The sequence below is a fragment of the Gavialis gangeticus genome, unplaced genomic scaffold (assembly GCF_001723915.1).
Source record: "Gavialis gangeticus isolate Ggan-Ray unplaced genomic scaffold, GavGan_comp1, whole genome shotgun sequence".
Lineage (NCBI taxonomy): Eukaryota > Metazoa > Chordata > Crocodylia > Gavialidae > Gavialis > Gavialis gangeticus.
The window spans coordinates 26,858,411-26,871,089 of record NW_017729011.1 but is presented as its reverse complement, the minus strand read 5'-3'; the positions used below and the strand labels follow the sequence as shown (position 1 = coordinate 26,871,089).

The 12,679-nt window shown below is 42.6% G+C and overlaps 1 protein-coding gene across 2 annotated transcripts in view; it reads right to left on the bottom strand.

Moving 5' to 3' along the window:
- RALGPS1 (Ral GEF with PH domain and SH3 binding motif 1) overlaps positions 1–12,679 on the bottom strand; it is a 286,042-nt gene that overhangs the window by 196,851 nt on the left and 76,512 nt on the right. For both annotated transcript variants that reach the window (XM_019510929.1, XM_019510930.1), the window contains one exon: positions 3,353–3,479. In XM_019510929.1, coding sequence (XP_019366474.1) covers positions 3,353–3,479 — 127 coding nt within the window. The remainder of the gene's footprint in view (positions 1–3,352; positions 3,480–12,679) is intronic.

Below are 12,679 nucleotides of genomic sequence, written 5' to 3'. Positions count from 1 at the left end.
GAGAGGGTCCAGAGGAGGGCCACTCGTATGATCAAGGGACAGCAGGGTAGGTCCTATGAGGAAAGGTTGCGGGACCTGAACCTGTTCAGCCTTCAAAAGAGAAGGCTGAGGGGGGATCTTGTGGCCTGTTATAAACTGGTTAGGGGGGATTAGCAGGCGTTGGGGGAGTCACTGTTCCCCCAAGTGCCGCAAAGAGTGACCAGGAACAACGGTCACGAGCTGGCGGAGGGAAGGTTTAAGTTGGACATCAGGAGGCGCTACTTCACGGTCAGGGCGGCTAGGGTCTGGAACCAGCTTCCAGGTGAGGTGGTGCAGGCTCCCACCCTGGGGGTTTTTAAGAGGAGGTTGGATGACCACCTTACTGGGGTCGTTTGACCCCAGTACTCTTTCCTGCCATGGCAGGGGGGCGGACTAGATGATCTGCTCAGGTCCCTTCCGACCCTAGAAACTATGAAACTATGAAACCGAGATACTGAAAAAACCTGCTGCACGCAGTAAAACTCAGCAGATTAGAGGCTTATGCAGATACACAGTGTTGTCTATCTTGCAGGGGATTCCCTCCATATTTCAAAGATATACAGGCATATGCAAGAATAAACCATGACTTTATATGGGATTCTCATAGTCTGCAAATCCCTCGGTTTGTTTACACAGAGTAAAAAGTGGCACCAGCCAGGATCAGCAACTTTCTGGGAATCCAAAATGGTGTTCCTCAAGAATCATTACCAAGAACAGACTATGTTAGGAGCCTTTTGCTGGGTATCCCACAGTTATGGTGGTAGGTGCTTTCCAGTGTCCACTGGCAGTAGGTTCTATCTTTCTGGCCTATGCAGCTACAATTGCCCATTATTAGTAAGATACCTGTGTAGGTAGTAATGGCCAAAAAGAGCCAGTGCCACAGGGACTCATTGACACATGCTAGTAAAGTCTGTTAGAACCAAAGAGCAAAATGCTGTGAACATCTGGTTTGCAAAAAGCATGTTCCAACTCACGGCTGCTGGGACAGAACAGTCCCTACTCCCGCTCCTCCTGTTTGTGGGGCTGATGCACACTTTCCTGTGAACTAGCAAACCAGCTCTCCTGGACTTTCAGATATTGCCCCAACTGGTGCCCACCCTCCACAGAGGAGGAAGATGAAGCCTGACTAGATCAGGAGCAAGGAACAAGAAAAAACTGGCTCCAGGCAGAGTTTGGGAGAGCAACGGAGGAAGGCACAGCATGCTGGGGAACAGATTCAGGAGCACACACTGTTCAGGAGCCTGTTACTGAACCTTGGACTTCTAAATCACAGTATTCCTTTAAGTCCAGCAAATAGTTGCACAAAAATCAGGGATGGGCAGTGAATGAGGCTATTGCTTCCATGAGCCAGCTTCATGTAGTACAGAAGCTGGAAGGTGAAAACCAGAAAGGATGCTCTCATACTTAAGGAATTTGAATAGTTCTTCAGAGAACAAAGTTCTATATCAGTCTCTGCGTGAGGAGTCCTAAGCAATGCTGACCATAGTTAAAGCAGACTTCCAGGCAGGCATCCAGCAAATACCTGTTCCTCATTCCTAGGGACCCATCTTGGGACACCCAGAGTTAGTTTACAGAAGTGCTGAATACATGGGAGATGACTGGACTTGTGCACCAGAAAGCATTGTAGAAATACTAAGTACTCTGAACAATTAAGTGGCCTCGAGTTTGCCACCCAAAATGGGTAGCCCCTTGACAATATGGCTTTAATAGCTTTGTTCCTCATCTGTAAAACAGAACTAATACCACCTCTTCATTTCAACACACACTGAAGTTAAATTATATGAAAACGAGAAACAACTCCCTATATTCACTGTGCAGTGTTTGCATATTTTGCAGTAAACAAGACATAGGGTTACACACTGATTGATGAGGGGGATAAAGGAATATTCAATAGTTATGCATTAATGGAAAGCTACTTATTTTACACAAAGAATGGAACAGGGTTCTACAGAAGAAATAGCATACACTTATGTAATTAAAGACTGAATCAGAAGGCATGCACAGAGAATTGTACTAAATTTGCATTGGCCACCTTGGCTTTGGCATGTCCTTATTTTTGACAGCTTAATTTTACAACCATCACATACGCAGGATGTCACTTCTGTCTGTAGTCAGGTATGCAGACAATGCTACTCAATACTCAGCACAGGCCCAGTGGAAGAACAGATGAATATGTTACTTTATGCTTCTGTAAGCAAATTTTCTACTGCCACTAAGCATTTACTTATATAAAGGCATGGAATCTATAACAAATATTCTTAAATTCAGTGAAACTCTAGCCCCATTTATGTCAAAGGCAGAACTCCCAGCTAAATTCAGCCATGTCAAGATTTCCTCCTGAATGCTAATTCTTAAAGCAGAAAGATACAATACAAAAGACAACCACCTAACAAAACCTACGCTAAACTTTCAGGTGAAGGTCTGTACCTGCACCAATAATTTATGGACCCCTCTTTCTTACTCTTTCTGGTTTCCATTCACACCTTTATGCTGCCACATCTTTGTTTACATTGTAAAATCCTTTGCATGAGGAACGTGTTTGTTTTTGTCTCTGAAGATAATTTAGCCATTAGAAAATAAATACCCAACCAAGAAACAGTATGCCACTCTTAGCACTTCTGGCAAATAACATGGTTAAATACTTTTAGATTGTATTTAACAAAAAATCCACCTTTAAGAAAAGCTCTCCAGTATATGCATTGTCTTCCCAAGCAGGAATCTAGAGCCTGCAGCACCTGAGGAACCAGTATAATTCAGGTACACCTAGGGAAGGTAGATTAAAGCGTGTACAAAGTTCTAGGAAAATAGCTATGACAAATAGTTATGACAAAGGGGAGCCCTGCAGGGAAAAAAATTCCCTTGAGATTGTGTTTAATCTCCACTTTACTCATTGAAAAGTGGTCTAACTATTCAGCAGAAATTTGGGGCATAAAATTGGAAAAAATATTCTAAAATACCTGCTCCAGCAAGTAAAAGGACAAAAAGGTATTCAGTGTCTCTCTAATCAACCCACTTTAATTTAAACCATTCCTGAAACTCAATCCTCTTGAAAATTATAAAGAGCTCCAATCCACAGTAAATAGTGATGTAATTATGTTTTCAGCTTTAACGAGAAGACAGCAGTTCTCCAAGTACACAGTCATTTTAGACAGTATTACTGCCTAAAATACTCCCCTAGATTTAATTTTCCTGAACATCAAACTAAATGAACCACATGTTCAATATGTGGTTTGCTTCAGGTACACACAGTGCCACTTGCCAGTCAGGAACAGCAAATACTTCTTTGAAAATAAATATATTTCTATGTACACCGTGAGCCAGTTTTCACACTTACCTAAATAGGGAATAGTAGGGACCATCTTTAAGCTTCTGATGTATTCCCGTGTCCTCTTATAATTATCTTCCTTAGACAGTAAGTAGTCCAACTTCTCAAAGGTGGCCTTGTCTTTGCGATTCAGAAGCTACAGAGAAGAGATGAAGCAGACTTATTAAAATGTTTAAACAGATGAGACTGTGCAAAGATAAACAGCAAATATTAGCTGTAGAGACTGCCACAGAGTACAGAAACCCATAGCACAAATATTAAAAAAAACCCCAAAAACAAGTGTTTGAGAATTTGTTAATGTTGACATAAAACACAGTTTTAGCCTTAACTTTGAAGCTGAGTACAGATTCTTAGAACTATTTCTATGTACTTTGTGAGGGACCTGTTGTATTATGACAGTAACATGAAGATAACATCATCTCTGTCCATTAAAAGAAATATGTGAAATGTTACTCTGCTATTAATATTATTTGATAGTTTAACATAATGTATTATATACTTGTTCAGTTTAAAAATTAAACCAACACTGAAAAAGCTCTATATAAATGCAAGACACACTATTTCAGCAGCTCCTTCTTAAAACAAAGGTGTGCCTACAAATCTAGGCTTGCTAAAACCCTGGAAGAAAATGCCTTGAAAAGCATTATGATATTTACATTTCTAGTTAACATTACTGAACCTTTGCTACATAACCCTGCAAAGACACACAGCAAAAAGCAAATGATTCTGAGGTAGCAGAAAATGGAGGTTTATAGATTATAAACATCCTATAGCTTTTTCAAGTTGGTTTTATGTACCTAGGTAATACTTTTGAATCAGAACTAAAAAGCCAGCTGGAGACAGTGTGAATGAAGGACTGTGACACTATGGACTGTTCAACTTTGGATCCTTACTCTTGCATTCTCTGAATCAGAGAGCTGCATAGTGTAATCTGGACAACTCTCACCCAATATTCCTACTTGTGTACTTAATAAAGAACTTACAGTCTCCTTTCTTACAAAATCACGAGACTGGCTTTGGTGCTCAAGGGTCTAGTCTTGCAATGGACAGTGCACAAGTGGATTCCTTCCCTTAGGCAAAGCCATAGTCAAGTCAGAGGAACTGCCTGTGGGCAGCAGTCAGCCTGCACGTTGTCAATAGGAGGAGTGAGACCAACACAATTTAAACATGTTACGTTTGACTAAAAAGAAACGATAAGAACAAACACCAGTTGGCAGTGATGTAACTCAAGGGGTGCCAGGAAGAACACTGAACAGAACATAGCAAGGCTGCAAATATTTCTCCCCTCCGAAAAAACTGTTTTTCCTCTTTGCACTTTGAATATTCATAAAACTCTCATTATTTTTACTCAGGGCCCTGACCCTACATTGTGACTCATTCAAGTGGCTTGCTGCATCTCCAGGGAGCTTCACAGACTCTAGGGCTCCACACAGACATACAGCTGCCCACATGGATCAAGGCCTAATTCAATCCAGTGCAAAGTTTCATTTCCAAGCTGGCAAACGTCAGTAATGCAAAAATACACTGGTACTACGGAACTTTACTATCGCTTTAGCTGAAATTAATTACAATAAAGTAATTTCTTACAAGATGTTTCTGATTTAAAAAAAAAACAGGATTAGAACAAAAATTTTTTTGCTTTTAACAAATGTCTGGAAACAGGATTTTTATTCCAGTTATATGATTTTTCACCCCGCCCCCCCAGCAGTAGCAAATCACAGAGTATGAAGACACCGTTTTTTTTAAAGGATTGGAAACAATGTATTCTCTCAGGAAAAGAGGAATTATTTTCTTTTTCTTTAGTGGAATTCTAAGCATTTGGCATTCTAAATTAAAATCAGGGTTATTCACATCTTTCATCTGTTATTTTTCTAAAAGGCATTGTGTATTCTATACATGGATACTTTGAAAACAAGTGCTAGTAAGTTAGGACTTTAGACAGATCTATACTGCACACTCTGAGAAACTTCTTTGGTTGTAGCCCTGCAATCAGTTATGTATGCTTCCAGTTTTGTGTTTGAAAAAGAATCCCATTATTTTAGTTCCCATTTTTGTACCCTTCCGGGACAGCTTTTTTAGGTATGTGTTTAAATACTCTACTAGATCACAAGCTTAATTGCAACACATCACACTTAAGGACAGTGCCCATAAAAGAATAATAATAATCAATGAATATATGAACATTTTCCTGAACACAACTAATGAGTAGATAAACGGTAAGTGCAGATGCCCACTGGTAAGGAACCAGTGTATCTCAGCTCATTCTGACCATTTGCCCTCAATATTAGCAAGCATTTCATTTTCCCAAAAATACTGAATCAATCCTTGGATTCTGCCATGACACATGAAAATGGACACGGGGCAGAATAACCCACCCAAAACCCTCTCTCATTCAGTCTCTTTCTGTTCACAATGTTCAATTTTTACCTGAACACACACTGCATGATATGGCATGCAAAGGAGGGTGCAAAGAAGCCTACAGAAGGTAGCTTGGTAGTAAGGAGAACCCATCAAAATGAGCTGCAGACCCAGCCTGAAGCTGGCATATTTCTGACAGGCATAGGGAGCCCTCTAAATGTGCCTGTTACCCTACCATTTACTTTGGCCAAAAAGATATACATTTTGACAGAACGAGTCCTCAAAACATACCCAACTCCCTCATTGTCTCCCTGGGAAAGGCAGATGATGAATATCATGGGGACAGCATCAAAATGGGACTGCAACCTTATTTCTGCCATTCGCCCCCAGGGCAGCACATTTGAAAGATACAGTCAAGCATAAATGTAATATCTGAACCTAGAAAGTTTTCACTGAAGGAAACTGGACTTCATTTAGGAGTGCACGTTGTTCATCTGAAAAACAAAAGGCATTATTGGTCCTTGAATATTATCCTTTGACTTGAGGAAAGGTCCCACAGAACATTTCAACAAAAACAATGTGTGGTCAGTTTACAGTATTTGCAAAGTTTTACTGGGCACTGCACCATGCAGATTAAGAGCAAAGCTCTTAAAATACTTAGTTATGCCGTTTTTAATCTTACTAATTTTATTTTGTTTCAAGGTCCCATGGGCAGGGTATCTAAAGTGGACACACATGGAGCATAGCCCAGACACTTCAGGTAAGTCAGATTTGGGGGTAAAAACATTCAAAATCCTTTCCTCTTGTCTATTGACTTGATTGCATCTCTCCCCTCTCGGATCCCTTCATCTGCTATGGGATCAGATTTAAAAACAGGCCATTTCCTTTAAACCTGTCTATAAATTTGATCCTCCTGACTTGTTTCACATGGTTTTTGTTCCCCTGTGCACTGCCAACACCCCATACTTTCCCACCCACCAATTTCAATTAACTTCTCCAGGCTTTTTGTCACAGGGCCTCCTACGTATCATTCAACTTCCCTGACCTCATAAATTCATAAGATGTAAAGTCAGAAGGGAATATCAGATTATGTGACATGGCTTCCTGCATATCTTTAGCCACAGAACTACTCCTGGGACTCTAGCACTGAGCCCAATTACTTACATTTTCCAGAAAGGCATCTAAGTCTAGATTTTAAGATGGAAGGATGGAGAAGCCCCATTCCCCCTGTGGTTAACTGCACTCGGTGCCTCGTTTCCCGTTATAGTGCGTCTCACTTCAGCTGGTCACCAACCTTTGGTTCTTGGTACCCCTCTTTCCGTTACAGCCTCTTTCCAGAGCCCTTTAGTACAACAATGGAACAGTAGGCTGTGTGTTCCTGTCCCAAGGTGCACCTACACCCACACAGAATATTTTCAAAGACGGGTTGTCAGACTCCCTGGTTACTTGCTCCTCACAGACGGCCCTGCCATCCAGTCCCCCATCTGTCTTCTTTTTGGCAAGTTAAACTGGTCAAGCTCTCACTAAGGCTATAAACAGATGCTGTCTTCAGAGTGGGATTACCTGTGTCAGGCTTTGTCCCAGCACAGCCAATCTGCTTCACTGGCATCTACACACATCACCTGGGACTTCAGGGGCTTGATACTGTCGGACAACAGCCTTAGGCATCATGCCCTGACCCAGGATGAGCCTCTCCCCATGCCCATAGGGGCTTTCCTGCTTGTAGAGGCGTGCCCCAGGTTGGGATGCAGCAGCATGATACACATGCCCTGGGAATCCCTTGCAGGGGGCTCCTGGTGCACGTTTCACGCTGCCATGCCCCACATCTGTAAGCGGGGAACCCATAAGCGAACAGAAGAAGCGGCTGCCATGAGAAGGCAGCACAAACTATTACTGCAAATTGTCACGGCCATGATTCTGCACATTTGTGCCCTAACAAGGAGCCCAGATGTCTATTTGCTCTGAGTTTTGTGCCACCATAAATCTGTTATGGTGGCACAAGGGGGCGGGGAAGGTGTCTCATTGTCAGGCATTTTCTCCATTTCTTAAATAATTTTTCTGGCTCCTCTCCAGTTTTTTTCTTAAGATGTGAACATCAGAATGGTGCAGTGTGCCAGCATCCATCTGACCAGTGCCATAGACAGAAAACTACATTGCAAAGTTCTCCTGCAAACCACAGTCCAAAGTATTTTTGGATTATACAATACATCTTCAACAAAGAGGAAAACGAGAAATCTGTACATTTGGCAACTGATCTTGTGCACACCAATGATCAAAGTCATGCCACATAATGCTACAAATCGGAACAAAAACAAATAATTTGAAGAGTAGGATTACTTCAGAATAGAACAAATGCTTTTTACTCAAAACATAACCTCTCTCTAAACACATGCACCAAAGAAATCCCTACAACTTAGGTTTAGAACTGGCTCTCAATATATAACAGACTGTCTTGAATAACTCACTTCAGAAACTGGGTGATCCATAGCTGCAAATTCTAAGAAACAGACTTAGGATTTGGGAGAGGAAGGGGGGAAGATGGAGGGGCAGGCTGCAAAGAAAGAAAGTTAGCGTTCACAGATTTTTGGTAGCCTGTACTGCTTCCATTTGTATTTAATGCATCAGGTTTCCAGTTTCACTGCACTGCACTATCAGGGAGTTGTTTGACCGCCTGTTTTATACAATAAATCAATGAATTGTTCTAAATCCTAAGGCTTCTTAAGTGGTTAAGTCCTCTTGCTTAGCTGAGCCAGCTGCTGCACTCTTTGTGGAGTGTTAAAGATAATGCTCACTTTGCTTTTGAATTTAAGTGTTTGCATTTTTAATCCACCCTGCTTCCTGCATTTTTTTTAATAAAGAGCAAGGCTTCCTGTTTGCTTTGAGTATTTTCTGGAGTTGCAATATTTCAGTGAAACTCATAAAGACAGGTAAAAAGTAGTTCATTTCCCGGGGATCATGGGGCAAGCTATAAAATTATTATACAAGTTAAATAGTTTAACTGTGGGTGACTACCTGACTTAGTCAGCATGCTGGAACAATGTAAGTCTTCTGTCAGTGTCCATCTTTCAGAAAATACACACAATGGATCTGTAAATGGTTTTACAGGAAGCTGTGCAATTTAAAAGATCTTCCTACAGATCCATTTTGCAATGCTTTCATCTTCTTTTCTTCTTCCTTTTCACTCTTTTCAAGGGATGCAATTGCTTCATCCCTTCCATTATTTTATGCTAGCTTGAATGTTGAGTCTTACACCGAAAACCCTGACTGATGACTTCAGCCTCTTGTACTGCAAGTTGCTCTTTAATAGAGAAACTTCCACAAGCCAGTAATGCCTAGCCCTCCTTGCATTACTAAATAATTGGGCAAAACCCTCTCACACTCGCACCTTATGAAGCATGCACCTTAGATCGATGGAGTCTGTATGCATTGCCTGATGCACTTATAAACCACATACTGAGCAAGGCAGGGCTCTTTCACTTGATTCAATATACATTAAAAACAGTGTTTAAAATTCACCGCTGGAAGTGGAATGAATAAGGCAGGTCTGTGCGAAATCTTTTCTAACTGAATGCATCCTATAAAAGCTACTGACTCAATCAAATGAAAAGTGATGGTTGTCAGAACGCTCAAGGGCAGGAGCCTTTGGGCTTTCCACATAAGTGCTTCAGCACTAGAAATCATTTTTCAAGTTTAGGTGCATTTGTTTTTTTGAATCTGCTCTTCACATGAGAATTACCTGGCCTAATTAACCTGAAATCTATTTTCAATCGAGTTTTGTTACCAGCAGCATCAGGAGCCAGGGCAGCAAGCAGGCTAACTACTTACTGCAGCCAGCCAGTCACCTGCATGGGCGCGATGGCCTGCTCGTAAGCAGTAGCTCCCTTCATGCCCAACCGGCTACTCAGCAGGACAGATGCATCTGTCTAGCCTTGGGCTTCTGGCTCCCATTTCCTGCCTACAGCCTTCTACCTCCTAACTTTCAGGTTCTCATCTGCTGGCTCCTTGTTCCAGTGGGAATCCCTGTTTTCTGAGTATCAGCTCCTTACTCCCAATTCCTACCCAGACCCCTCCCTCCTGGATTGTTAGCTCCTAGTCCGGGTTCACAGTCCCCAACTCGCAATGCCGGTCTGGATCTCAGCTTCTAGCTTCTGACAACCTTACTTGCTATTCTCTTGTGTCAAGCCCCAAAATGCCAACATCCTGATCGTTCTCTGATAAACAGAAGAGAAGAGCAAGTTTCAGCCCCATGAGTAATGTAAGACAGGTCTGCAGGCTCGATCCCAAAACTTGGGTCGGTCAATGGGTCAGATCCAATGTGGGGTTCGTCTATGGGTGTAATCCAAATACCAGCGCAACCCTGCATGCTAGATGCAGCTGTGGCCTGGTTCCATTGGCCAGATGCAGCTATGGCTTGATCCCACAGGCTGACAGCCCCCAGGGGCCAGATGTGGCTGTGGTGTGACCTGCATGCCAGCATGATCCAGCACGTAGGGCCGTGTCATCCAGCCTGCGGAGCTCTCCACAGGTCATGGAATTTGATGATCAGGGAGCTGTGGCAATTAATACTGCCACTGCTCCCCCGCCCAAAGTTTCCAGACCTATGGGGAGCACTGTAGGTGGATGACATGGGCCCACAGGCTGAAGGCTGAGCACCACTGTCTTAGAATAATGCAGACAACTGTTGAGGGAGCACTAAGAGTCTGGCTTCTAGCTAGGTATCCAAGGACTCTAAATAGAGCCACTAGAGACTAGACATACAGCATATGGTTAAGGAGGAAAGGAGAAGGAGCAATAAAAATGCATAATTGGTGAACTTGCAAGAACAGCCACATGTTGCACTCTTGTAAACACTGCACAGGTGAGCAAGCATAGGGCCTGTACAGATTATATCTGTATCTAGAGTTGTATTTCACAGAGAGCTAGAAAGGCTGGGACAAAAGCTTTGTCACGCTAAACTAGGCACCTCTTGAGATCAGCTGCCCTGAACTCAGCAACAACAGAAGTAGCAACCAACCAGCCACTATTACTTATTTTCAATGGAAATTTACTGGTAACTGGGAAACTGATAAAAATAAACAGGAGTGAAGTGGATCCTGAACCATCATCAACTGCATGAGTCAAAAAGATTAAAGTCTGTGACCCTTTGCGTGTCATCTTTATCTCCCAGACAGACAGCTGTAAAGAGTCTTCTATTGGGTTTGATCCCAAGCCCTGTAAAAGTTTCATAGTTTCTGTGAGAGGATTCTGACCATAAGCAGAAGGAATATAACTTAAAACATTCAAAGCCAGAAAGCCACAAAGAGCTTTAAAACTTTTGTTAGAAGTAAAATGACCTTTATGAAACAATGCTGTCAAGCAGCATCCCTGAAAAACAGAAGATTACAATACAGTAACAAACTCAACCCTGACCAAAATATAAAGAACAGAAGCAAAACTAGATGATAAGAGAAGAGTATTCAAATAAAAAATGCCAAAATAAATACCTGTGTGCACAAATATAGATTAAGAAATGCCTGGCTAGGCTGCAGTACTGCCGAGAAGGACCCAGGGATTACGGTGGACGGCAAACTGAATAAAAGCCAACAGTGCGCTCTTGATACGAAAAAGCCAACAAACTCACCCCAGGTTGCGTCAACAGGAGTGGCACTTGCCATCCAAGGCAGTGATTCTTCCACTTCATTCAGCACTGGGGAGGCCTCAACCTGGACCACCATGTCCAGTTTTGGGCCCAGACTTCAAGAAGTATGTGGACTGCTTGGAAAGAGCCCAGCACAGAACAACAGAAGTGATTAGGGGCCGGGGAAGCAAGACTTATCAGGAAAGTCTGAAAGAACAAGGGTTTTTTAGTTTGGAGAAGCAGAGACCGAGCGGGGATTTGATAACAGTGTTCAAATACGTGAAGGGTGATTACAGAAAGGATGCAGATGGGCTTTTTTTCTGTGGTTGTAGGGGACAGCACTAGGAACAGCAGCCTCAAGGTGCAGCCGTGGAAATCGAGGGTGGAAATCAGGAAGAACTTTCTGACTAGGATGGTCGAGGCCGGAAGAGGCTACCCAGAGTAATTGTAGTCTCCATCCTTGAAAGTTCTCAAGAGCAGGGTGTGCAGACACTGGGCTGGGAAGGTCTAATCAAGGATGTTCCTGCTTTGAACAGAGGGCTGGACTAGATAGCCTTGTGAGGCCCCTTCCAGCCCTACTTTCCTGGAATAATTTGCAGGCAGCAATGCAAATGGTGAGGAAAAGTAAAAGGGAATGAGGTTTACCACCAGACTGTGGTTTCCTTGCGAACGCAGGAAGCAATTGCTGTCATTGGCATATAAGCATCCTAATTTACAGGGCATCTAAGAGGAAGAAAAACTACTAGCAGGACATTGCCAAATTTGTATTGGCCAGGTACAGTTCAGGATGTGGTTAATTACTGCCATACCTGTGAGCAATGCCAAAGAATAGGAAAGAGGTATGAGATAAAAAGCAGGTTTAGTTCTTCTGCTTGATATATGATACATTTAATAGGGCACTCTAGGACCACTTTTTTAAGAGGATAAGCTATGAGTATAGCGGTAATATTTCATGCTTCTGGAAGCAGAATGTGTTTTAGCAGTAGAACAAACTTCACCACTGCACATTTTACTGTAACAACAAGAGACAAATTCACTTCTGAACTCTAATCACCTGAACTCTGGCCATGGAGTAGATCAACTCAGTCACTGGCTTTAAAGGGGTTAAAATCATACAACAGAGGGGAGGGAAAAATGTGTTCCAAATTATTAGTCAACCTGTGGGAGGTGTGCATGGCAAGGTAGTGCAGATTCTCACTGTGTCATTATTGACTCCAAGATGAACATGGGCCGACAATGCGAGGTCATGGTTGGCAGGGCTAACCGGACCTTGTCGTGCATCCACAGGTGCATCTCGAGTAGAGCCAAGGAGGTGATCCTCCCCCTCTACGTGACGCTGGTCAGGCCACAGCTGGAGTATT